Here is a 25646-nt window from a genome sequence, read left to right on the forward strand (position 1 = left end):
TGTCCACTCGAACTAGGCGTCAACGGAGTTAGATCCCCCCGGCTTTTTTGTCGCCCGGGGCTCACTAGGCTTTTTAGTCCAATCCGGGGTTCTCAATACTTCTCTACCCCCCCAGTCTCCCAGCGTCTGATCGTCGCATTTGCCGTTCCTGTTCCGGGCGTCCGTCCCGTCTTACGAAGCTGACGGGTATTCCGCAGGCCTTTCGGGTGGCAGTCTGACCTTGTCCAGCGTGGAATTATTCCTTTGTCATGGGCCATTCCGAGGACAACCCCAGGCAGCTTTAGAATAGCCGATATCATGAATGACTGTCTCGACTTTCTCCTTCGTTTTCCCGCTCTGGTAGAAGCAAAAAGGCAGAGGACAGTGTGAATCATGTCTCCCGGACGACTGACAGAGAAAGATGAATACGATTTCATCGTCTGGTACGCCTTCTCTTTGAGTGGCCCATCCCGCCCACAGTAGACGTGATCCCTGACAATTCCCAGCGGGGCAGGTACCTCGGGGTGTGTTGTCGCAGGCCGCCTCGCAGAGGATGCCAATGCCAGTATCCTTCTAGTCGAGGCCGGCCCTCACAACAAAGACCTTGAAAATGTCCATATGACCGGAGGATGGTCCAAGAACTTCGACAGTGATACCGATTGGAATCTGATCACCCCTCCCATGCCTGGCGTGGGTGGTAGGCAGGTTAAGCTGAGCCGTGGGAAATTCCTAGGTGGCTCATCGGGCGTCAATGGCACTTTGTGCATTCGTGGAAGCAAGCAAGACTTCGATGACTGGAAGTAAGTTGGATGGATGAATGTGCTTAGTAGGTGGCCTGCTGAAACGCCCAAGTCTCCCAGGATGGTCCGGAGAAGACATGTTTGCATACATGAAAAAAGTATGTTGTGCCAATGCAATGGAGGTACACAGTCGCTGATGGGATGAACAGGCAGAGACTTTTCACAACAAGCCCTGGTTCCAGGCAGATGAGGGTGCACATGGATACAGCGGTCCACTACACACGGAGCCACATGACCTGGCACCGATCTCGAAATTGTTGTTGAAGTCTATGGAATCAATGGGACTACCGCTTGTCCCCGATATGTTTAGCACCGGCGAGACTGCTCATGGTTGTGGTCATGCACCTCGAACAGGTATGCCATTTCTCCTTGCCCGGGTAGAAGACACTGAGACCTCGACATAGTCCACCGAGGCATCAGGACGACGGGTGCAGACTTCGTCACCAACGACCAGCACAGAGACAACATCGACATTGTTGTGGACACTCTCGTCGACAAAATCAACTTTCAAGAGAGGGGTGGCCAACTTCAGGCTTCGAGCGTGACGCTTGTGGACAAGGCCGGGACGAAGAGAGAGGTGAAGGCCAGGAAGGAAATCGTCGTGTCTGGAGGTAAGCCTTGACTCGTAATTGACCAACGTCTGCTAATGACGTCTCGAGGTGCATATTGCTCGCCAGCCATCCTTCTTCGGTCCGGAATCGGCCCCAAAGACGAACTGGAACAACTGGGTGTAACGTGTCTGGTCGACTCGCCTGGCGTGGGCAAGAATCTACTTGATCATCTCGTCAGTCTCAACAGATGATGTGCGACTTGCATGCTGATGAGTGTCCAGATTGTCTTCGCATTTTATGAGACGGAAAAGGAAGGGTTGACCAATGACCATCTAGTGTAAAGAAGGACCATTTCCAATCACGACACAATTGTATTGACGTGTCACAGATACCATGGAGACGCTGCAATGGCATCATACATACTGTACAAAGAGAAGAAAGAAGGCGTTCTCTCCACGTTTCCCTTCGGTGCCTTTGGCTTTGCGAGGCTCGACGATCGATTGAAGGATGAACCATTGTGGAAGGAAGCAAAGAGAGAGCCCGGTCGTGATCCAATGGGTTTAACTTCAAAGCAGCCCAACGTCGAATTCTTCACCACAGAGGTATGGTTGCCCGGGTCGACTGAGCATGACGAGGTATTGGCTAACGTTGAAAAATAGCTTTACGGTGGCCCAAAGCAGTACGACCAGTATCCCATCGGTAAGTCTCATTCGACAACAGACCTGGCAAGACTAACCTAGACTCCAGACAAGAAGCACGCATTTGCCATGATAACCGAGCTGTTCTCGCCACGTTCAAAGGGAACGGTCACACTGAAATCCACCGACCCCCTGGAGAATCCCGTCGTAGATTGCAACTACTTGTCAGATCCTCTTGATGTGTTGGTTGTTTCGGAAGGTTGCCGACTGGGGAATGAAATCGTAATGAATGGAGCTGGAACGAAGGACATTGTCAAAGGGTCGTGGCCATCAAGTAAGTCCTTAGCCGCTGGCCTGCTGGCCTTGGAGCTGACCGGCATTTAGATCTGACACATCACGCCTATACCACGCGGGAGCAATGGGTGCCATACGTGAAAGAGCAAGGGACGACTTGCTATCACGCTGCGGGAACGTGCAAGATGGGATCGGGAGATGACAAGATGGCTGTCCTTGACGAGAAGCTTCAGGTCCGGGGTGTCAAAGGCTTGAGAGTCGCCGACTGCAGCGTGATGCCGTCGTTGCATGGAGGCCACACACAGATGCCAGCATACGGCATTGGAGAAAAGGCCGCCGACCTGGTGAAGGAGAGTTGGGCCAAAGGGTGAGAGAGGGTAGATGAAATGGATGCGCTCGAAGATGACAATACGCCTAGACCAGGTTTGCCTGCCAAGAGGATCCGCCGTTGATGGCAATGGCTGTGTTTCCAGCCCAAGGCGATTTCTTTCCACCTTTGTCCATCCAGATATGATTTTGAAGCTGGTTCTACACTCTGACATATTCAAAAAGCGGGTCATCTGAGCAACTCATGCACAGGCCCAATATACACAGTAGTCGTACACGATTCCTACAGGACCGTGCCTGGCCAGCCCTCCACAGGGAGGTGCTCGGGTACTGTTTCTTCGTCTTGCATTTGCAGTCGATACCATCCGGACAGTGTCTTCAGTATTCCACGTCGACCTCAGCCGGGCTCTCTTCACGGATCTTCAGCCTCAGCCGGAATGGACAACTCAGCCAATGTCTCCTCATCAGCAGCTTGCAGAACATGACTGCGACGATGGAACATCTTATCCATCCAGTTCCGTCATCTCACTCCTGTTGCACCGGATATGTACACGTCTTGCCCACAAGCCAACAATTGTGAGTGTTTGTCTTTTGCCTTAGAATGGATCTTGGGTGGTTCTAGATTTCTCTCGAATCTCACTCATTGGCACACCAACTTGTCGGTGCTTTTGTCTCTCCATAAGATTGAGGAGATCAGTCTTGTGAGCCGCCGACTTGTTGAAACCAAAGAGGCTCAATTTGTCGTCCAGATCCTTCTCAAGAGACTTGAATTGCTTGTCCATCTTGCCAGCAACATCTAAATCATCCTGTCAGTGGATTGTAACGGAAACAAGTTTCGAAGAAGCATACCCAGTTCCTCCCATTGCCAAACATTTGCCTTCAAACCTACACCATAAAACTGCCACTTCCGTATGAATGCAAGCCAAGTCTCCACGACACTGGACTCGCCATCGTAGATCGTTATCAGTCGCTTCATTGTAATTCTTTCAAAATTCTCTTGAGATTTCTTATGAACGAAATTGCTTCTCAGAACAGTCCAGCGCTCTCTCTTCCGCGGAAGCGGAGCTGGGCCTGAGCATGGAAGTCCTAGGTAGTACGCTGCTCGAACGCAGAAATCCGCGTAGAACTGCAGATTACGCACGGAGTATGAATGAAGCTGAAGCTGAGCGACGGGAATGCCGTATTTTGGCTTGTGGCGCAGAGGTGTGCGATAGGCGGCAAGAACGTTTGGAGGAACGAGAGGTCGTGTGGCCGTCGAAGGAGCTCCTTCGGGGGTAAGGGTGCTTTTTGCTTCCGCGTCTTGCGGGAATGGAGGCGGCGACGATGAGCTGCTGGTAGGGCCTGGCTGCTCTTGAGATTGAGCTTTTTCCTTGACAGTCTTCGGTGCATCTGGAACATTGGCTTTAGCCTCTTGCCGTCGCTTGGACTTGGTCTCGGTGGTCTCTGGTGCATCATCGACGTCAAGCTTATGCACGCCAAGTTTGGGCATAGGAAAGCCTGCCGTGATATCTTCCGGAAGGCATCGTGGGAGGTCGGAGGAGAAGTCTCGTCTTGTAGCGGGGAGAAATCGCGGGTGACTGCGAATAGCAAGGGACTGAATGGCAGATCAGCTGAAGTGTTCAAAAGGTAATCCGAGCCACAAGATGCTTCGACGGCAGATAGAAAGAGAATCAGATCTTTCAAATGGGCAAAAGACTGCAAACAGTGCACGTTAAATGGCATACCTTATGAGGCCGACATGCTTCAATGGCTGTTCTCAGGAAGCGCGGCGTCGACATCCTTGGTGGACGTCGCCAGATGCCGGAAGGGTGCGGTGCACCTTTTCTCAAACTCCTGGGCGAGAGCTCAAAGCTCAACAGAACTGAAATGGCACTTTTCAAGAGTGGTCTGAACAACGCAAAGCAACAGGTCGACGCCAGCCCATAAATGAGCCGAGAAACTTTTCCGTACCCGGGACGGTCACGTGATCCGGTTTTCGAGACGAGCATCAACCCCGTGATCGCACTTGACTGCCACAGGATCTGACCCCAAGATTCGGCACCAACGTAGAGTCCTGTAAAAGAAGCTCCATAAAATGAAAGGAGCACTTGATTGCATTGCTGCTCAACTACTCTAGCCTATCTGTCTAAGACATACATTCTGGGGGTATGCATCTCATGGTGATGGTCTTCTCCCTTCAAGTATTAACAGTCATCACAGCCCATATCGTCATCAGAAAGTAGAAGGCTCGAAAAGGCCTTGTATGAAATCTCGTTAGCTCTTGACATCGTCGTGCCCTGCTGCCACTCGCGGCATGGTTGCAGAGATAAAAAGTCGACGCAGACCTTTCCACCATCCATCCACGGCAAAAGCGATAAAAAGATCCAATTGGTCGCTAAACAAAAGAAAGGGGAAATAACTCTCCGCCGACAATCCTAGGAGAACATTATGTATCAAATCAATCATCGACACGTCAGAATCGTGAAGTAAAACTGCGACCACCAAGCGAGGGTCTTCGGATGTGATCAGCTGAAACCTGCACCGAGGGTCCACCGATCTTTTCAAATCCTTTCAAGATGTCGACACCATCCTCATTATCAGAGGCTTCATTCTCGAAAGAATTGAAATCAAAAAGATCATGATCGTCGAGGACGGGAATGTTCTCCGTCGTACCCTTCAATGGGGATCCAGAGAACGTAGCCCGTACTCCAGGTTTCAGGAGACTGCCGCGGGTTGGCGTCTTTGCATTGAGTCGGTAAGCGCTGCCGACCATTTCAGAAAGCACGTTGCTAGTTGTGGAAGCTCGTCCCAATGCAGGACGAGCGATCGACCCTTTCAACGGGGATGAGGTGAACCCAGGTGTGGCGGGAGTCATGCCAATTGCCGGGTCAGTGAAGATCTCGAAAGAATCTTCGGCTCCACTACAGGCAGTCAAGCTTGACCACTTGAGCGGACTGTAAGCGTCCAGTTCGAAATGTCCAAAGTTCTTGAGGGGTGAATTGGCAAAATCTCGCATAGCCTTGCGATGAAGGTGTAGTTGGGTGTTTGGGGAAACCGAGGGCGGTGGCCGAAGCGGCTTCTTGAAGACAACCGAGGGTGTTACAGGATTCCGTCTTCCACCCGGACTAACACGGACAGGAGATGATAACCGTGCAACATCTCCAGCAGCATTGCGGAAGCGGGTGTGGCTCGGGGTCACGTCATGAGAAGAGCTTCGAATCCGAACGATCTCCTCTTCGGCTCTTCCGGTTTTCTTTCTCATCGGCTCAATGTCAAGCTCTGAGGTAAGTACCACGGCATTCTTGTTCGGACGCAACACAGAAGACTCGATAGACGAGAAGTAGCCGCTGTCGTCCATCTTGGACAAAGAACGCTTCTGTCTGTGGACCGAGGTCGGCCGCTGCACGCGTGCAGTGGGCGATGAAATGTTGCGATGATGATTGGCCGTGCGTACCGGCGGAGAAGAGTTGATGGCATCGGGAGGTGAAGACTTTGGAGCAGCAGGCAGGACGTGTTCTTCGGCTTCTGGAGCATCTTGCTCGTCCAGAGCTAGATCCGACGCCGGAAGAGTTGCGTCCGAAGATAACTCTGGCAGAGCGGGCGCCGTCTGAGGTCGGACAGGGGGTGCCTCACTCGGCTGAACAATAAAAGGACTAGGCATCAGAGCCTCTGACAGTGACTGAGCCATCTTGGAAGGATCCGAACGGATGGTGTTGGATTGTATGTTGAGATGTGCCATATTATTGGCACGCCGGTTCTTGTCTTTGATAAACTGACCCTCCATTCCAGGCTCGATGACCCAGTAGCTCCCTTTACCAGCATCGCCTTTTGGCCTCTCTTGCTTCGTGAATGCCTTGTGCAAAGACAGGTTGTGTCTGATGCTGTTGTGCCAACTCTGCTTGGTGTCTTCGCGATAATAAGCAAATGTACTGGAGATCCACTCGTAGATTTGCGCAAGGGTGAGACGGCGGTTCGGCGCCCGTAAGATCGCCATGCCGATCATTTGAGCATAGCTGTAAGAAGGCTTATTGCCATCATCCTCAATGGCGGGCATCTCTTCTGGTTCAGGGATAGGTGTGATGATTTCCTCCTCTTGCTTTGCCTTCTTGAGTGGGCGGTCATGAACCAGCTGCGCGTCAGAGTATGATCTCTTCAGGGGCATTTTTCGAATATATGAGGGATCTGGAAATTCTCCATAGTTGTCCGGCATAGGGGGTTGTGGGTAGCTTTCTTGTTCATACGTTTCGAAATTGCTGTTGAATGTGGTAAAGAGCGGCTGTTGCATCATCTGAACGGGTGCGAATTGTTGATGTGGAGGCATATGATGTCTCTTCGCGGGGGAGTCGGTGTACATGTTGGCTGCCGAGGGCGGAGGAGGAATGGGGATGTAGTTGAGGTTTGAATAGTTCTGCTTGGGCGGTGACATTGGATGGCTCTTCAACGGCGACATCTGGTGACTTGCAACCATCGGGGCGTTGAGTATGACTTCAGGACGACCCGGCGGATTCCTCATGGGCTGTAAAGGCATTGCCGAAGGTTGTAAATGTGGTCGCGGTTTATGTGCAGGTGACATGTTGGACGGAAGCGGCATGGGATCTTGGTAGATCTGAACATACGGATGCGGACGCGTCGAAGCCATAGCGACAACGGTTGAAAAGTGTTCAGAGACGCCAGGAACGGCCAATTGGTAGCAGAAGTCGCGTACAATCGAGGGCTATACGACCCATTAACCGGAGGCGAAGTCGACTGGGACGCAGGTCCAGGTTTAAGGCTTGCACCAGAGCCCGAGTGGACGGGACACACGGGGCACCAGGCTTGTGAATACCAGAGCAGTCTGGAGCTGGAACAGGGCAGCGAGAAATTTGATGGACGTCAGAGTCGAGCGGCTTATCGAAAGAAGGAGGGAGAATGGACGTGTCTGTGCGTGAGAAATGGAGCAGCAAAATCGGAACTGTCTGCGGCGGATCGAGGGGTCAGCTGGTGTGGAATGAGATGGATCCTCGGTGCGGCGACGAGTCTGGTCGAGGCCACCGAAGGGCTACGAGGTTGTGGCGACGAAGAATCGAAGAGCTGTCCACGGGGAAAAGGTAGTGTTTATTGTTTACAAGCGATGTACAAGGTAAGAGGTACAAGTATGATGCGTGCGAGTGAAGGGTGGGAGGAGGACGTGGTACAGGACGTGGAGAGGAAGCTGGGTGGTGAATGGCCGTGGACTGTGGTCACTGGTCAGCGGCTAACGGTCTCGCTCCTGCACTCGACGCGCACTTTGGGCTTTTCACTGCGTCGCCTGAAGAGGTTTCCGGCGTCCCAGGTGTCTCAGCAGTCTCTTTTTCCAGGCCACGAACGGACTCGGCAAAAACTGGCCCAGCAAAGTCAGTCGAGGGCTGAACGAATCGACGTGCCGCGGCCGGTCGAATGACGCGTGGGTGTGGCACGGCCTTGCCTGAAGAGGTTTAGCGGCGCTGGCCCTCGACGCGGTCGTGTTCCCAGGTCACGGGAGGAAAAAGCTGGAATTCCTGGCGCTACGATGGCATCTCCGACCTCATCCAATCAAACTAATCTCGATCCATGGATGTCTAGGACGAGGAATGGCTGCAACCGGTGTCAGGATTGTGCAGCACGAAGAATCTCGATTGGCCTGGAATGGACCTCTCCTTGCATCGATCGGCCCCATCATTGTTCAGGAACAACTCCCCAGTCGGCCAGGTTCAATCCTTGCCCGCCGCTATCCTACCGTCCAATCTTGATGAGCCAGTATGTGACTCCGAGCACCAGAACGATCGTGCTACGAGCACTGCATACTGGCTGTGGTGCGATCCATGCCTCAGACTCTCTACCGTTCCGTTTGCCTCCGGTACCTGTGCTTTGCACTGCCCACCACCCGCAGGGCTAGGGCCATTCCGTCCGCCTTCACGTACAGTCCAGGCACTGTTCCCGGACACAGAGAAATTGGCGACATCTTCTCACCTGATTAAGCCGCTGTCAGTCCCCATAGATCAGCCATATGTCTCGGACGACAAACTTGTCATGCAGGTCCGAACGATGTGAAAAGAGGATGGAAGGTCTAATTTTCCGAATGACAGCTGTCACCCGTAAACGCCTATTGAATTCTATGCACTTCAAATCATTCCACCAGGCCAGGTGCGTAAGCCTTCGACATCATCTCATACACCATCGTGGAGCACCTCAAATCAATCATATTCACGATACTTTTTGCCCCCGTTAAAATTCCTGACAGCAGTCGATGCATGTTCTTTTGATGGAACTCCGGGCCATGATCATACCGTCCGTCAAGCAAACGCCTTTTTATATCCTGTATCTTGATGTCCAAAATGTCCGATATGCTATTTATGTCGCTGAAATCGCTCAGAAAATGCCGCCCTGGTCATGACTCTAGGAAAGTGAACAGATTGGTGTGCAGAATGTTCAACGCCCGGTCCGCATCGCGCTCTGCGATCACGCACGAGATGTTGATCTCGCTCGCACCTATTCGAGGGTTCAGTTAGCACGGTCGGTTTCATCTTGAGCCGGCTCATCGCACGTACCTTGTGATATCATCTCAATGTTCACATTGTTCTCCCCGAGCGTCGAGAACATCCTACCCGCGATACCCACCATGTTCTTCATCTGCTTCCCGACGAGACTGACAATGGCCATCTCGGGAATGATGTCAACGGTGCCATAGCGTTGCAGCTCCTCAATCGCTCCACGCAGATCTTGGTCCACGATCCGGTACTCGTCGTGACCTCCACCAGTATACAGAGGTGCTTCGGAGTGCAAGGCCATGGACATGTTGACCTCACTGGTGGATATCACATCAACTGACAATCGCCACTTGTCCAGTGTGGCAAAGATGCCAGCAAAGAAGCCGTGCGAGAGCGATCGTTTGTTGGAATGGATGTTCATCACCAGGATCTTGTGCTTCATGGTCACCGCCGTCGGACGCTTGGGCTTCCCTTGCTCCGAAAGAAGGGTCGAACTTCGTGAGCGAAATAGCGTGGGGTCGTGGCCCGCCAAACCAGATTCCAGCTCGGTCGGAGTATCAGGGTAGATGACCGTGCCACCTCCTCTTGGATTCATGACATTCTTGATGCGTATAGGTATTCGTGCGCGGATGACCTGGTCCATTGTGGAAGGGTGGATGACCTCAGATCCATAAAAGGTCAGTTCAGCCGCTTCTGCAGGGCTGATTTGAGGGATCAACTTGGCTGTAGGGACCTTGCGGGGGTCGGCGGTGAAAATGCCATCGACTTCCTTCCATATCTGCAGCTCCTTCGCCTTTATCCCGACAGCAACCAAAGCGGCGCAAAGGTCAGTATACCCCCTGCCTACAGTGGTAAGCAAGCCACGCGGAATGGCGCCAAAGTAGCCTGTGATGACAGGAACTTTGCCGGTCATATTGTGTAGTCTTCCACCAAGCCTCCTGGCCACATTGTCGTAGAAATGCTGATCCAGGCTATGTGGCACTGTGAAGTCGATAACATCTGCGAGGTCGAGATACTCGGCGTCGACGCCTTGGTCTTGTAACAACGCGGTCATGAACCGGCAACTCAATTTTTCACCTGTACTCATGACCTTGTCTCTTGACCTGGGGCTGGTCTCGCCCAGCGTTTGGGCAGCCTCCAGTATTCGTACCACCAAAGAACATTCTTCTTCGATCTCCGCTTTTAATCTGGAGCAGATTTTGTCTGAGTTGATGTAGAACTCGGCCGTCTCAATGTGGTCCTGCCGCACCTCCTCGATTAAATGTTTAAATTCTCTGTGATGTTCTGCTTCAGCCGCGGCTCGCAGTAAACGGTTCGTGGTGCCCGCGGCTTTGGTGTTGCTCGATCTCTGGAAAGTGGGTTAGTATTAAGCACGCGGTAGTGAGTCTGAGTCATACCGCGGAGCAGACAATCGCGACATTGTTGTCGACCGAGCTCGACTTGACCACATTCACTATGTCTAGTGGAAACTTGCCAACACTGGTTCCTGTGATACCGTTAGTCTTGGGCTTCTGGAGGCTGCATAGAATGCGACTGACCGCCAAACTTCAGGACATTGGTGGAACTTGGATTGGGTGAGGTTGCCCTGTCTGTGAGAGGAGTGGCGGCCGTGAGAGGAGTTGGGCAATCAACACCATTCGAGACGATATCGGATGTCATGATGTGGTGGGAGAAAAGGCTGGTGTGTCAGTGTCTAACATGCTTTCATTGAGAGAATGGATATATAGAGCGACGGGAAGGAAAACGGAGGACACCAGCAAAACGCAGATGACTCCCCTCTGTCAAGCTACCGCTAGTGAGGGACAAGAAGTTCGAGGATAAGCGTGCTTCGGGCGATAGGCCGCGTATGGTGATAGGACAGATTTTATGGCTGGATCATTTTCTCACTTCTCATCCCACCTGCGAAAGTGTCTGCCAAAAGTGCCACTTTGAGGTCTGGGCCGCTTCTCGACCCGGGAGGGAAAACTCGGCAAAATTTTTCTAATAAAAAAATCGACTGACTCGGGCGCCGCAGACGAGGCGGTGACGGGCCGATTGAGGCCGATTTCGGCGAATGATACGGCGTCGATTTTCATGGCGTCATCCCTTTTCATCTTCTTTGGTGGTTTCATATACGACTCAATTACAAGGACGAGCACCCGTGTCCTTCTGGCTAATGTGATGCTTTCTGGACGTCAAGAATTGCCTCAAGGGAGTGCTCTAACATCTGCTGACGTTCACATGATACTGTGGTTCCAGTATGGTCTATCAACTGCGTCTTACTGGCATTGAATCCTTGTACATCTGACTGTGACTGTACGAACGCGCGAAGGGAAGCACGAGGACTGGTCAAGTGGTATTACAGAGACCGACATTATGATTTGACTTCGTTCTAGCTTCCATCTATACGAGTATCTGGTTTTGGACCGATCCCTCTCTGCCTCTTCACCCAATAGTAAACAGCTGGTCCGCCGAACCGCTGCATGCAGCCTGGTCTAGTCTGCCCGACGCGTTAGGGACTAGACAGACATCTCCTGATCCGTTCTCTGGCTGCAGAGCCAAGCTGGCCTGTCCAGAGGTGAATGTGAACAGCTGGCTGTTGGTGACTGAACCTTCACCGTCGGCTCTCCCTCCACAACTGAACAAAATGACAGTATCCTCCGCGGCTCGTCTAGGATCAAAGTTCAGGCAACCTTGGGTGAGAGAACTGACTATCAGAGCCGAATTTGGCTGTTCGTTGTGCTTTCCCGCGGTTATGACATCCCACTGCTGGTTGGCGCTTTCGTCGCATGGCTGAAGAACAATCGGAATGAGGTTTTCACGAAAATCGCCGGCTGTCGGGTCGACGAACAGACATCGGCCATCAGAGGACTTGATTGCGACAGACGAAAAAGCTCGGGTGGCGGTATCGTCACGAGGATTTGCTTCGGCGGCTGCAGAAGGGTCAAGGACAATACCGGCACGGGAGACCGAAATGACGGAGGCGGAGGTGGCTGGTGCGACAGCGGTTGGCGAAGAGGTAGGTGCCAATGTAATCGTCGCTATCTCCGAGCCTGAGGTTGTGGTAGGGCTAGCCACCTCGACGGTAGTAGTCGCAGATGTGGTCGACGCAGAGGCGACCGCTGTTGAGGCACTGACGGTATCGCCGAATGTGAAGGATTGGTTTGCGTCTGAGGCGTCACAGGCAGTCTGGTCAAGAACTGCTCCGCTGACAGTCAAACAGGTACCAGGCGCATTCACGGGAGAGAATGACTGCGGACCTGCACTTCCGGCGAAAGGGAAGAGTTGAGAGTCTGTGACGCTACCACCACCATCGGCACGGCCGCCACAAGAGAACAGAATCACCTGGTTACCGGCTGCACGCCGTGGATCGAAATTGAAGCAAGCTTGAGTCAAGGTGCTTACGATCAGCATCGTTCCAGGTTGGTCATCATGCTTCCCTGCCGTGATCACATCCCAAAGCTGGCCCTCGCTACCATCACACTTTCCAACCTGGATCGGAGTCAAATTGGCACGGAAATCCCCTGACAGTTCATCCACGAAGAGACATTGTCCTGCGGAAGTCTGCCCGCATCAATTAGCAAGAGACCCCAGCCGATATTGAGAGTTCCACGTACCTTGATTGGAACGGACGAGAATGCCCTCGTCGCGGTGTCATCTCGTTGCTGAGCTTCCTCGAAGGCCGCCTGGTCTAGGACTGTGACAGCGCGCTTCTCGGCAACGGGGAGACCTGCAATCAACGATGCACTCCCAAGAAGTGCGGCATACAGAAGTGCTACCATGGTGCTTTCTATGAACAATATAATACAACCGAAAAGAATGTCTGCACCAGGCAAAAGAACGGTAACCTGGTCAACAGGTATTATGCGAGGGAACGAACGACCCAAAAAAGAGAAAAGAATGTAGCTTCGAGAAAGTGGTTGATGGACCTGCTCTTCCACCTAGCCCGTGCCTCATTATATACAGCATTTGTCCAATTTCCACCTCCGTCACCATGCTATACTTGATGTATCTATGGAGCCTTACATAGTAACTGTGTATAGCACTCTGGGGGTCGACGAGACACATAATGTTTCGTCCTAGTGTTTCAACAGCCCTTGGCGCTGGTCAGGTAACACCGACAGTCAACTTCACTTATCCTGAATTGATCTTCTCTCTAGGCAATACGACAATGGAGATTATGGCTGACAAAAGCAAGTGTCGTTGGATGGTGTACTCGAGCATCTGAGGTATGTAACTTTAAGAATGACCCTTGGCTTTGATTACGTGGTCCTTCGTTTAGCTGAGCGCGGACGCGGAAAATGAAGTTTGGCTGCATACGAAGATTCTGTCCGACAAAGCGATTATTCAATATTATAGGGGGCCTCATGAGTCTTTTGACCCGGAAAGTAGCCACTACAAGGATCTCTCTAGTGTCCAGCTTAGGCGGTAGGAGAGATCTGCCCTGTCAGACTGAATGCATTATTTTCTTTCCAACTCAATATTGGATACCGAGACATGTTTCTGCTTGTCCATGGTAGAGAACTTGCCCTGTCAAACACGCAGGGCCATCCTCGAATGCCTCGGACACAGACCTCTGAAGGCCTCCCCTGCAGCAATGGACTCTCAGTTCTCCGCGTCCAGCTATCTACCAAGGTATCGCTCGAAGTCCACATCAGTCTGGACAGGCTTTGCCTTGGTGAATATCGACGTAAACTTTTTCCACAAGTACGAGAGATTCATCGCTTGAGCCGCGACGAAGAAAAACACTCTCGACAGGAAACGAGTCGAGTCTAGCGGCTGTAAACAGGTCAGCCTGTTTCCCATTATTTTTGAAAACACGAAATCAACACACCATGATCGTGGTACCACCACTCTTCTCAACCCACTCAAAAGCCCGAGGAATCATCTCGGCTTCGTACTGAGCAAGCTTCTCGGCGATCACCGTTGAAGGCAGAGACTTGTGCTCCTCTGCGTATTCTGCAAGCTCTGTCACCAATGGCAGCATGGTTTCCGTATCTCGCATAGCGGTGTTGCCGCCCATGCCACTAAAAGAATCGATTAGCTCGGGGTATTCGGCCAAGACGAAGTGCATCACGAACCGAGCAGGTAGCATGGCATGCATGGCATCTCCCAACAACCAGACGCGAGGGTGCCCTTGTTCTACGGCTCCGCTTCTCTGCACCTTCTTGCGCCACGACATGGACGGTCTCTTGCTTGCTCGGGTCTTGTAAGCATATATCGAAGAGCCACGGAGGAGATCCACAATCTCATGGCTGCTTGTAAGTTAGCTGACTTCGGACAAAGAGTTTGTGGATTCTCCTACTATTCGGGCGCCCACGACCTGAGAGTTGCCGCGATGAAATCCCACTGCTCTTCGACGGGCAACTGAGAAAAGTCGGGCGGGCATTTGTCCACTGGGACGATCAAAGCAAACATACAAGACGAAAGCTTGTCATCAAAGCTCCTGGCTCCTTCATTCAGAGTTTCTTCATTCTCTTTGTCTGGGAGATAAGCTGCTCCGATAGTGAGTCTTCGATTGGAGGATCCCGGGGGGAGGGACCTTGCTTACCACAGTAGAACATGCTCATATTGTCCGCAAACGTCAAAAGAGGATAGTTTTGAAGTGGAGAACTCATTGTCCGGTATCGTTCCGTGGGAAGTTCACACTTCGAGATCATGAACAAGTGAGTACCAAGCTCTGATATGTTGTTTAGCCCGACCTGTCGATTGATCTGGGTCCGGTCAGCAAAGCAAAACGCAATTTATTCAGAACAGTCAGTGCAAACTGACCTTAGAGTGGCTTCCGTCCGCTCCGATGAGCAAATCACAGTCGTCCCAAGATCCATCTGAAAAATGGGCTCTGACTCTCTCTGAGGTTGTGCCTGGATTCAAGATGGAATATCTCTCAAACTGCTTGCCGCTCAATACGCAGCCGGCATCCTCGACCGGCTTGGCTAGGATATCCCGCAAGATGACTCTGTTGATCGGAGCGGATTTATTGTATGTTGGGAACTTTGTGGCGTCTAACAGCACATTGAAGTTCTTGTCGTACATCACAGGAGCACTTGACCGGGAGCCGTTGGATCTGCCACACTTTCCAAGAACTTCCCTGACCTGTCCATCGTCGAGACAGGCTTGGAACCCTCTCAATGAATCGGGCCCTATTCTGATCTGATACCCCTCCCTCTTGATACCTTTGGTCAATCGTTCATACACTGTGACTTCGACATTGTTTCGAATCAGACCGTTGGCGAGGAGAGTCCCTGACAAACCGGAGCCGATGATGATTACTTTGAATTGATCTCCCATCTTCGACCGTGTTGCGACTGATGCATTGAGGCCTGCAGATATTACGGAGGAATGGGATTCTTGACAGTCCAAAAGGACCGTCGACTCACCCCACGAACGCTCCACAATATGCTAGGGTGACATGGAGAGCCGGTCTTCACAAATGGCAATTGCGTGGAGTCGTGCGATGTGGTGGGGTTCCCCGACTTGTCGACTTTGGTCCCTGAAATAACAGTGAATCTCTGTTCGCGAACATTTGGGAGATATCCCTGACGCTATGCAAGTAGGCAAGATCATCTTGGCTATGCAATAAGTGTTGGAACCATTTTCAGGAACACTCAAGTGGTTCAATATGCTTTCTGTGCTAATCCAATAATACGCAACGACCTTTCAGTTCTGCCCCAGAGGTCTGACGGTCGCTTTAGATAGCTTGCCTGGAACAGACAGAATTGCCAAACCGACTGGAAGCAATCGTGTATACAAACTGCGAAGCCATCAATCTTCCGGGGGCCCCTTTCTCCCTTGTTGGGAGATCCTCGACCTGCTCTTCTCGAGCAGAACATCTACCCGACTCTACTGCAGAACGCTTTACGATTAACGGCGTCACGCCCTCACGGTCACCCGGACAGCACTATGGACGATTTCCGGCGCTCCCGTCCAGCCTGGACAACATCCCCACAATCTCAAGCATAATCCGGAGCCATTGTATCGGGCCTCTCCACACTAAGCTACAGTACACTCCATCCCCACAAGTTGACGAGGATCTGGAGGCTCCAGCCGATTTCATTATCGAGAGTCAGTCAATCATCGACCTCCGGCATTCTAAGAGCCTTGGGACAGTCCGTGCGATTAGCAACTCCCGCCCAGCACTACCGACATATTGATCGATGACTGCGGACTGCAGTCGATCCTTGCTGTCCATGGCCAGGTTGCCAGAGATGCCATCCACCGACAGTCAACTGTGGGGTGATTATGAAGTGAAAAGCATCCTCCCACCTCGCTTGCCTGAGGGTCTCAGGCCACAACTGCGCCTCTATGCAACAGCCTCGCCTTCAGCGCTCAAGAAATCTGGCGAGTAGTCAAGCAGCCAGCAGCCCATTGCATGCTGGGTTGAGCGCGCCCTGCCGTACAGTATGTAGCCGCACTTTCAACCGAGAAGAAAACCCCGAATAGACATATGTAACGATACGCTGGAGAGAAATCGTACACGGGCCGCGTTCGTACTCGGAGCTTCTCTAGAAGGTGCCTATCTTGGGATACTAAGGGAATTGTCCACTGACTTGGAGCTGTACCGAAGGGATGCAGTTTTCCAGCGATGCGCGTATGGCTATGCCTACGCACATGCCGTGATGGCCAATCTAATGCGCAATCCAAGACGATACTGTACTTGTCCCGCGTCATACACGACGCTTCGTACCTGTCAACAAGCTGATCAGATTTTATGTATGGATGGCCCTTGGAATTTCAGGTGTGGTGGTCTCTCAGTGCCGATGAACCTGCGTGGGTGGCAGTGATTCAACACCAGCAATAGAACATCGACGTGGACAGAAAGCGAAAAGAAGCAAGTGCTCCCAATGAGCTATCGGTCACAGACACGGAGAGTATCAGGATGATATTGTATTGAATCGCGTATGAAACTATGAATATTGTTCTTCAAGACCTAGATAATTTTGGCCTTGAGTCCGAAGATCCTGCAGCCTGTCCAGAAAACTGCGTCGATCCAATCATCATAGGTGTCAATGTTTTGCCTGATTTACGATCTAGATGTTCCGACTTGATGACAGGGCATTGTTCGCAGTGAGAAAGTTCAGGTCATGAAGGGTTAAACTGGCTCGTTGAAGCGGCAGTATTTTGTTTCCCAAACGGAGTGTCTTCGCGTACGCATACCAGACAGCGTCACTCAGCCTGACAATGGGGACGCAATCTGTCGACTTCACCGCCGTGGTGCATGTTTGCACATCGCCACTTCAAACACGTCTTCTCTTCTTCTCCTCAATAGTATAGACTCGCCCCCATGGAGGTTGGTCAGGGTGAAGAGATACTCTCCAGCATCTCCACGGTGACAGCGGCCCGAGTTTGTCGTATCCCTTGTTGAGGATCCTTTGAGCTTACCTAGGCACACACAACACGCAGCACACAATCTTGGACATGGCGCATGAAGACCAAGGGCAATATGCTCCTTGTCCACACTGTTCCTTTGGTAGCCATGATTCCAAGAAACTGGCCAGGCACCTGCGTCATTTTCATTCTGATGAGCAGAGTTCCGACGAAAGCATCCTACAGCCTGTTCCATCGAGCCCAGCAGATCGCCACTCCGATTTGACGGATTTTGAATTGGCTCAAATTCTCGCTTTCGAGGAAGCTGGACTTCCACGAGAACTTGCCTTGTCTGATCCGCCCAGTGCTCCTTCCAGCAAGTCACTCTCCGGAACGTCAGAAAATGAGAGTTTGTCTCGTCGACAATCTCATCCTGCCCGCGCCAATGATACAGTGCAATGGGTGGAATGTTTCTGCGGTGAGCAGATACACATCCTTGAGCTTGGTGCCCACTCCGAGATGCACGCTCAAGAGAAGATGTCCATCGAGGATAGCCACCTTGTGGTGGGAGATTCGTCAAACGCAACCTCTACCATGGAGCGACCCATATCGGATATCTCTAATGCCTTTACCACAACACTTCCAGACTCCTTGCGGAACTATGACCAGATGCAGGCGAAGACTCCTCAAAGCCGTAGCAAAAGACGGGGTCCATCCTTAAAGGAGATTTTCCTAGGTATGCCGGCGGGAACTAAGAAGAAAGCGGCCGTTGCCGCCGAGGAAGGAAAGACGAGACGTCTCGGGGTAAGTAAACCATAATTGATGCGCCCAGAATTTGACCCTAACCATGCACAGAAGGCTGAACTTGGACCATACGCGCACGAACGCCAAATGCCGAACTGGCTACGACGAATGCTTGAAGAAGGAGCCAAAGTCTCGGTTACAACCCAAATTGCACCCGATGGCAAGCTGGTTAGGGTCGAGCATGTAGCAAACGAGACTCCCAATCTTGTGCCTGTACTCGCACGCCTGTCACAGCTTGACCGAAATGTCGAGCGCGCCTTTTATTGCAGCCCGGCAGTACGACATGTTTGCAAGATGTCTAGGGAAGGGGGCTTCTGCGGGTATCGCAATATCCAGATGATGATATCCTACATCCAAAGTGCCAACCCCGAGGCTACCAAACACTTCCCTGGAAGACTGCCTAACATCCTGCGGCTGCAGGACTTTATCGAAGATGCATGGGACCAAGGCTTCAACCCAGGTGCACGCATCGAGACAGGAGGTATTCGGCTTACGCGAAAGTACATTGGTACACCCGAGGCTGAAGCGTTGTTTCTGAGTCTAGACATTCCCTGCGAGCCGTCGGCATACACGACCACAGGCAACGTTGAAGCAGTGGAGGCGATGCTTTGTGCAGTATGCGAGTACTTTGATGACGAGTCTTCCAGAGATAATCTTGACAAGGTCGTGGTCACGGAGAAGCCGCCAATCTACTTTCAGCATAGGGGCCATTCGATGACGATTGTTGGCGTTGAGAGCAACCTTGATGGAGACGTGAATTTGGTGGTCTTTGATCCCATGTTTAACCCGTCTCCGGCGTTGAAGAAGATTGCTCTTTCAAACAACACATCGTTTAGATGTGCTGTGCCAGCGAAACTGCTTAAAGGGCATCGACGTACCGCGAAGTATCTTGGAAGGTATCAAGCCTTCGAGTTACTCAGGCTGCTGTGAATGGATGTGGATCAATCGAAACGAATCACAACGATCGAATCAGCTCGTCTTGGATGGCGACTGCTCTTATGCTGCACAGAATTCAGGTATCTGGATACTGGAACGCAAGGCGGGTAAGTTTTGAGGTATCCTTATAGGCACTGCATAGAGAGGCGAGTCTACTATAGATTTTTTTGAGCATTACTAATTATCACCAGTGCGTTAGGCGCTGATAAACTGTGGTAGCAACCAGATCCTCGTTACTTATATGGTAGATAAGAGTTCACGTCTACCTTGCGATGGAAGATAGATATTGTCTGCGATGGAATTTCTGTATCAACTCTGTATCATCTCTGATTATCAAAGCTACACGAGTTTATATAGGTATCTAGTTGGAAGTACATCGTGCATGTCGGTGCTGCGTGACCCACTTATTTATCTCTCGATATCATTTTGCTTTTCGGTGCTCTCCGTGTCCACGCTAATAAGATATGGCACGAATTGAGAATTGAATATTTGTTCCATTTTTTGTTCCTGCTTTCCGGTGCTCTCAAGACCGAAAGAAAGGGTATATTTTGTTACTACTAGATATCGTCCAAAGAGGTGAAGAAAAAACAAACCGTGCAAAGAGCGCCGAGAAGAAAAATAAAGAAATCTCTCAACCTCCTCGGCGTTTCAAGGCCCGAATCCAGCAAAAACAAGAAGAAGAAAAAATAACAAAACATGTCCCAACAACGTCCGACGACGCTGAACTTCATCACCGGCAACGCGAACAAACTCGCAGAGGTCCAGGCCATCTTGGGCGCGGTGGACGGTCTGACGCTGCAGAGTCGCAACGTCGAAGGCGCAGAGATCCAAGGGTCGATAGAGGAGGTCGCGAGGGATAAGTGTTCCAGGGCTGCTGAGGCGGTGAGTCTTCTTCTCATATCTTCTCTTCTCCGCTTTGTCCGGTACCCAGTACCCAGCACCCAGCACACATCCATCCATGCTCCGACCACACCCAACCCCAGCGGTGGCGGTTCATCGCCATCGATCTTGTCGGGTACGGTTGCTTCTTTTCCATACTGGCAAAGAGAGATAGAGAGAGAGAGAGAGAGAACACGTACGATAGCGTCGCCGGGCAGGGCATGTGAGGGCGCGAACGCTGAACGCGATGATGGAGTGGTCAGTCGAGAGTCCGAGCTGGTCTCGACGAAAGGGCGGAAGAGTGGCCACGATGTGAAAGGTCTCCCTCATCTATAAGATTGCCCATGTTCCCTGCGATGATAATGAATGTCACTGCCTACCATGAACGACGGCGGTCGACCCTGTCCATGGCGGTGTCACCCTGGGCGATCTGCGCCGGTTGTAGAGAGACGAAGAGAAACAACGAGACGCGGATATCAGGCTAACACATTTGGCATGTTCTAGATTGGCGGACCCGTCTTGACGGAAGATACTGCCTTGGAGTTTCAGGCTTTGAAAGGCCTTCCGGGGCCATACATGTAAGTTATCGACTGGGGCAAAGCCAGCATGATGGTTGCACCTAGTCCGCGTTCCTGCTCTCAGGTTCAGAGCATACGAGAGTCCTCTGGTATAGCCGTGCATGCCCATCCCTTGATGCCACCAAAACTAGCCATCATCCTCAGCAATTGTCCCCTCTCTACCATTTATTGGTCGTCCGGACCTGTAATCGACACAGTCTCTTCAATGAGTGCTGACATGAACGTCTACCACATAGAAAACACTTCCTCGGTGCCCTGGGTCATGATGGCCTGAATAACATGCTTGCCGCATACGAAGATAAGACAGCCTTTGCTGTTTGCACGTTCGCATATTGTGCTGGTCCTGGACAAGAGCCGATTCTGTTTCAAGGGCGGACGAAGGGTAAGGTTGTACCCGCTAGAGGGCCTCCGGTTTTTGGTATGTCTCTTCTTCCTAATCCATGCGCCCTGAACATCGTGCCGACCGTTCGTGTAGGTTGGGATGCGGTTTTCGAGTACGAGGGCAAGACATATGCCGAGATGGACAAGGCTGAGAAGGTACGCGATGAAACCCACACCCCGGGTCCAGAACCTGAGACCGGCCATAATGTTCAGGATAACGCTGACCAGTGACAGAACGTGGTATCTCACAGAGGCAAAGCCCTGGAGAAGTTGAAAATCTGGCTTGCTGGTGGAGATTTGGAGCCTTGATTTCTTCTGTCCCGTGTGACGCAGCGGCTTGGGCAAGAACATCGACCGTGCTGGCGGTGGTTAGCTTCCTGGTACTCCCCATGTGGTGTGTCCGATTGTGATTTGAACAGGCTTGATGCCTCAATCACCAGTTGATCAGTGGCCCTGATCTTTTATCCAGTTCTTGACCCACGCCACTACTCGTTCTGCGTTCTCTTCAATGTCCTCGGGTGACACGCTTCTCAATTCAACCACTTGCCCGTCCTCATCCCAGGCCTCTTTTGCTTCCTCGCTGACAACACCAAATATCTCGGCATCCATGTTCTCTTGCACTTTCTCGTCCTTGTATCCTCTTGATGAGAGTCTGTCGAACAGCACGCTCGTCTCTTCGCACCTGAGCACAACCACCAGGTCAACCCAGCGTACGGCGAACCCTGCAGTCGAGTGCCAGTCAATGACCCAGCCTCCTTCACCCTCGCCGTCCGCGATCTCTTTCTCGACCTCGTCCATGAGCTTGTCTTCGTCGACAATCAGGGTTTGTAGTTCTTCGTCATACCCGCTGTGGCAGGATCGCTCCTTGACGATGTCGTTGATGGAGAGGTGCTTGAGGTTGAGTGGTGGTGTCGCTTGGGACGCCAGGCTAAGGATCTCGTTGCACGTCGTAGTCTTGCCGACGCCAGGGGTTCCTGCTATCAGAATATTTGGTAAAGAACGCATTATGGGCAACTTCTTCACTATGAATTGCCGGTCTTGCAGAATTACACATTCGTCTCATCCCATTACAAGCATCCATTGATTTTTTTTATTTTTCCGTCGCTGTTAGAGCGGCGGTTGGAGAAACTCCAGTGCGGGGAACATAAACTTTACTGACTTCGACGCACTGAACCGTGAGGGCTCGAACCATGTAACGCGTCTTGGACTCTAATCAACAAACCACGACATCAAGGCGTCCAGACGCAAAAGTTTTCTTTTAAACTCCCATCGCGATAGTGCTCGAGACAATGATCTTGGTGACTGCCTACCAGTCACTCAGCAAGGCTCTTCGGTGGGACAGTTCTTCGGCGGCGTCAGCTTGAAAGCAACACCTTCGTCCTTGAAGCCACACATACAAAATGTCTGCTTCACGCTCGTCTACGAAGCCACATTATCCTGGTCCGCCGGGCTTGTCGAAATCGTAGCGTCTCAAAGCGCAAAGCGACCTGTTGACCGCCGCATTTGGCGGGCTCGCAGAATGATTATCGAATGATATGCACTCTTCGCAGCCTTCAATCAGATCAGGTTTAGATCTTCTTGATACGGATGACCGGACCTCATGATGTCCAGGTTCCATCTTATACCGTGCACGTAATGGATGGAGAACACTGACTTAGCATACATTATCACGATACCGGTTCCTTGAGACTGGTTGTCTATACTAGAAACGGCACAGTTCGGTTAATCAAGCGTAATTAACTGGCCGTTTGAACCAGTCACTGACACGACGGTGGATATAGGAGACCGCTGGTATGAACGCCTGGCGAACATCCCTCGAAGGTTAAGTGTGATGTGCGCTACCACTCAACGACCTCTCCTCTCCAACAAAGCGTAAGTGTTGTTTTGGTCCAGGTGTTCAACTCGGGACTGAACCTGCATCTACAATGGCTGAGCGTGGGAAGGTTGTTGAGCGGGTTCTATTCCTTAATGTGAGTTCTCATGAGTGTCTCGATGCGATATCTTGGTTGTACTCGACGTTACTGACGCTCCACTGACTCGAACCACGGTCCAAGTCTTGCGCATATTCCTCCACGAACGACGCTCTTCTTCTCTACCGATCTGGGCTGATTTGTATCCCACTCCCTTGGAACACCGTTAGAAGCGGTAATGCTTGGCTGCGGACTTCTATAGCTCTTCCTATGACATCCGTTCACTTTGTGGATCTGGAGGTTTGAGGGCCATTTTTCGGATCCGCCGCTTCGCTACAAGCTAAGTCGACTATGGCTGCAGCCTGCAATCTTACAGTAAGTTTATTGGGCATCAAACCTCCTCTGACGACTCAGTTGAACCAGTACTATCTACCCAGTTCGGTCGCCAACTGGTTCCAAGTCCCGGAAGGGGAACTATAACCTAGGAAAAACGTACCTTCTGACCATCCAAGCGTAACTGAATGGGAATTTGCCGGTGACGGAGCTGACGATCACTGATTACGAAGAGATGAATTGAAATTGCAGCAGCAGCAGATCTTCTCCGCAAAACCCATTTGTCTTGTGTTGACACGACTACTGCAGTCAGATATCTGTCTTGACGACTTCCCAGTGTTTTGGGGACACCACGAGTTTCTGCCTGACAAGCTCCACGACAGTCTCCTTCGCCCGGAATCTGGGTTCCGCGCGGTGCCGAATTGTGTCTTCCTGAAAGTCGGTGCTCCAAGGTCCACACCATGGGATGTGTAGTATCCGTTCATGGAGCCACAGGAGGATCCCTCGCAGCTTGTTCGCTACAGTGCCGCACTGCAGTCGGCCCTGGTTGTCGTTTTCATACCGCTCCACTGACATTATGGCCGAGAGGTCCAGAGCTAACGAACGAGAAGAGTGTGCCTAGATATGGCCAGCTACTTGTGTTCGACACGATTGGTCTAGTGCGAATACAACTTTTCCGAAGAAATCTGCATGAACTACTTCATATATGAATGAAGATGTGGCTGCATTGTCCGGTCACATGAAAAATCACTGCTCAAGCTCCAACGAAGCTCGATGAATGGTGAACTGCGACGGTCACAACAACATCAACTTACAAGAAGTTGACGAAGACCTTCGGACATGTTGATGTCTTTCGGTCGTATGAAGGCTGGCTACGGTGCCTCCCTGTGTGGGAGGCGCCCAGCCAGGTTGGCCAAATATCTGGTAAGACCCTCGTCAACAATTCAAGCGGGTATTCGACACAATCCTTTGCCATCGCGCTTCGGGGAAGAATCCGCCTTCAAAGCATCGAATATATTGCCCATATTTTCTTCAACGAGCGGATGATCCTCGCTGTATGGCTACATACATCCGCCGATGACGTTGGTGAGTATGGCAGCATCAATCCACTCTCTTGGACCTTGATGCACAACGGTAGTACGACAGATCAGTTGTGAGCCAGATGTTGGGGCCCTTACGAGTATGGAATGGTAGACAATGAGATAGCCACGCACGAGGCTGCATCAATGATACAGAGTGAGCAGGGACCCTACTTGTCATTGGGGCAGTCCCTCTCGACCTCCTGTCCAACTCGAGGGATCCGCTAGCTGCATCTCCCATATCTAATCGACAGGCGAACTACTCCGGCCAAATGGAAGAAGCAATGCAAATACTATGGATTGACAAGGGAATGTCAGGCACAGAGGATGTATGGGTAGCCCACTACTGTTATGTCGTGCAAGCCCACTGCTGTCAAGAGGCTAGTTTTACTTTCACCGATTTGGAGGCCTCTTGCAGGACATATGCCCTTTCGTGTATGCTGAGTCTGAAGATGGACTGAAGAAGGGAAAAAGTTGTTGAATGATGGACAGTTTAGGTACTCCTGTTGCTGTGTTGTATGCCCTTCTACACTGTCCACATAGCGTTTCTATGTACCAGGACAATCATTGGAAACTACCTACATGACAGGCACAGAGTCAAAGAATGCATACAGTCGCTAAATACCATAGGATTCCTATGTTGAGAAAGACCTCTGCATAAAGACCCTGCGATTATGGATACTCGATGAGGGTCTCTTCTCCCGAGGTTGTGAATCAGATCCGGCTCTCCGCATTTATAATCCGACCGAGTTATGAAGTCGACCTCGACTCTCTCGGGGCAGCTTCACGTCACCATCTTGATTAGATATCGACCTATCTACGAGTATCAGTTTGTGAATCAAAAAGTCGTCATCGCACGTGTCTGTCTTCTCTTTCGGGACGAGCACTTGGTACCTCGCACGTTACAACTCTGTACTTCTTTATCATTTTCACCGCACCACCACCCCTCCCGCCCGCACTCGGTTTTGCAAAGCAGTGACAAATACTTCCGGGAGCCGTAATGTCCTGGTCGTCAGCTCACTTTCCTCCTCCGCAGCTCGGCGAGGTCGCGGAGGAAGTGGCCTCTCTGCTCCGCGAGCGCGGCGAGACCATCTCCGTCGCCGAAACCGCGGCTGGAGGACTCATTTCTGCGGCCTTGCTCGCCACGCCGGGAGCCTCACGCATATACAAGGGCGGCCTCACGCTGTACACGCTGCCTTCGCGCCTCGCGTACGCGGGCTGGACGCAGGACGACCTCGACAAGTACAAAGGCCCTACGCCGGAGGTGGTCGAGGGACTGGCGAGGCATGTTCGAGGGACTTTGGAGTCGGATTATTGCGTCGGAGAGGTATGTGGCGCTTTTTGATTGTCCGTTTTTGATTGTCCGTTTTTGATTGTCCGTTTTTGATTGTCCGTTTTTGATTGTCC

The 25646-nt window shown here is 51.6% G+C and overlaps 10 protein-coding genes across 10 annotated transcripts; 4 read left to right on the plus strand and 6 right to left on the minus strand.

Moving 5' to 3' along the window:
- Window positions 1–372: 372 nt before the first annotated feature.
- PV08_04096 (uncharacterized protein) lies at window positions 373–2633 on the plus strand (the record flags this gene model as incomplete). Its single annotated transcript, XM_016378445.1, has 11 exons — window positions 373–422; window positions 486–779; window positions 832–877; window positions 929–1133; window positions 1184–1390; window positions 1439–1563; window positions 1612–1667; window positions 1719–1932; window positions 1990–2029; window positions 2078–2302; window positions 2353–2633. 11 exons carry the CDS (start codon window positions 373–375, stop codon window positions 2631–2633), a joined length of 1743 nt encoding a protein of 580 aa, XP_016237122.1.
- Window positions 2634–3185: 552 nt separating this feature from the next.
- On the minus strand, window positions 3186–4078 carry PV08_04097 (ribosomal protein S10; the record flags this gene model as incomplete). Its single annotated transcript, XM_016378446.1, has 2 exons — window positions 3186–3385; window positions 3439–4078. 2 exons carry the CDS (start codon window positions 4076–4078, stop codon window positions 3186–3188), a joined length of 840 nt encoding a protein of 279 aa, XP_016237123.1.
- A 963-nt stretch (window positions 4079–5041) lies between these two features.
- Window positions 5042–7207, minus strand: PV08_04098 (uncharacterized protein; the record flags this gene model as incomplete). Its single annotated transcript, XM_016378447.1, has 1 exon — window positions 5042–7207. The coding sequence occupies one exon, from the start codon at window positions 7205–7207 to the stop codon at window positions 5042–5044; it is 2166 nt and encodes a 721-aa protein (XP_016237124.1).
- A 1746-nt stretch (window positions 7208–8953) lies between these two features.
- PV08_04099 (uncharacterized protein) lies at window positions 8954–10712 on the minus strand (the record flags this gene model as incomplete). The annotated part of the gene is made up of 4 exons (XM_016378448.1): window positions 8954–9054; window positions 9114–10401; window positions 10451–10539; window positions 10592–10712. 4 exons carry the CDS (start codon window positions 10710–10712, stop codon window positions 8954–8956), a joined length of 1599 nt encoding a protein of 532 aa, XP_016237125.1.
- A 765-nt stretch (window positions 10713–11477) lies between these two features.
- PV08_04100 (uncharacterized protein) lies at window positions 11478–12814 on the minus strand (the record flags this gene model as incomplete). The annotated part of the gene is made up of 2 exons (XM_016378449.1): window positions 11478–12596; window positions 12650–12814. The coding sequence occupies 2 exons, from the start codon at window positions 12812–12814 to the stop codon at window positions 11478–11480; spliced, it is 1284 nt and encodes a 427-aa protein (XP_016237126.1).
- An 841-nt stretch (window positions 12815–13655) lies between these two features.
- PV08_04101 (uncharacterized protein) lies at window positions 13656–15323 on the minus strand (the record flags this gene model as incomplete). Its single annotated transcript, XM_016378450.1, has 6 exons — window positions 13656–13811; window positions 13867–14059; window positions 14114–14287; window positions 14338–14527; window positions 14584–14746; window positions 14805–15323. 6 exons carry the CDS (start codon window positions 15321–15323, stop codon window positions 13656–13658), a joined length of 1395 nt encoding a protein of 464 aa, XP_016237127.1.
- Window positions 15324–17450: 2127 nt separating this feature from the next.
- PV08_04102 (uncharacterized protein) lies at window positions 17451–19073 on the plus strand (the record flags this gene model as incomplete). Its single annotated transcript, XM_016378451.1, has 2 exons — window positions 17451–18143; window positions 18195–19073. 2 exons carry the CDS (start codon window positions 17451–17453, stop codon window positions 19071–19073), a joined length of 1572 nt encoding a protein of 523 aa, XP_016237128.1.
- A 702-nt stretch (window positions 19074–19775) lies between these two features.
- Window positions 19776–21226, plus strand: PV08_04103 (inosine triphosphate pyrophosphatase; the record flags this gene model as incomplete). Its single annotated transcript, XM_016378452.1, has 5 exons — window positions 19776–19961; window positions 20463–20536; window positions 20773–20954; window positions 21012–21073; window positions 21152–21226. The coding sequence occupies 5 exons, from the start codon at window positions 19776–19778 to the stop codon at window positions 21224–21226; spliced, it is 579 nt and encodes a 192-aa protein (XP_016237129.1).
- A 135-nt stretch (window positions 21227–21361) lies between these two features.
- Window positions 21362–21922, minus strand: PV08_04104 (uncharacterized protein; the record flags this gene model as incomplete). The annotated part of the gene is made up of 1 exon (XM_016378453.1): window positions 21362–21922. One exon carries the CDS (start codon window positions 21920–21922, stop codon window positions 21362–21364), a length of 561 nt encoding a protein of 186 aa, XP_016237130.1.
- Window positions 21923–25239: 3317 nt separating this feature from the next.
- PV08_04105 (uncharacterized protein) lies at window positions 25240–25584 on the plus strand (the record flags this gene model as incomplete). The annotated part of the gene is made up of 1 exon (XM_016378454.1): window positions 25240–25584. One exon carries the CDS (start codon window positions 25240–25242, stop codon window positions 25582–25584), a length of 345 nt encoding a protein of 114 aa, XP_016237131.1.
- Between the last annotated feature and the right edge of the window lie 62 nt (window positions 25585–25646).

Source organism: Exophiala spinifera (assembly GCF_000836115.1).
Source record: "Exophiala spinifera strain CBS 89968 unplaced genomic scaffold supercont1.3, whole genome shotgun sequence".
NCBI classification, from domain to species: Eukaryota; Fungi; Ascomycota; class Eurotiomycetes; order Chaetothyriales; family Herpotrichiellaceae; genus Exophiala; species Exophiala spinifera.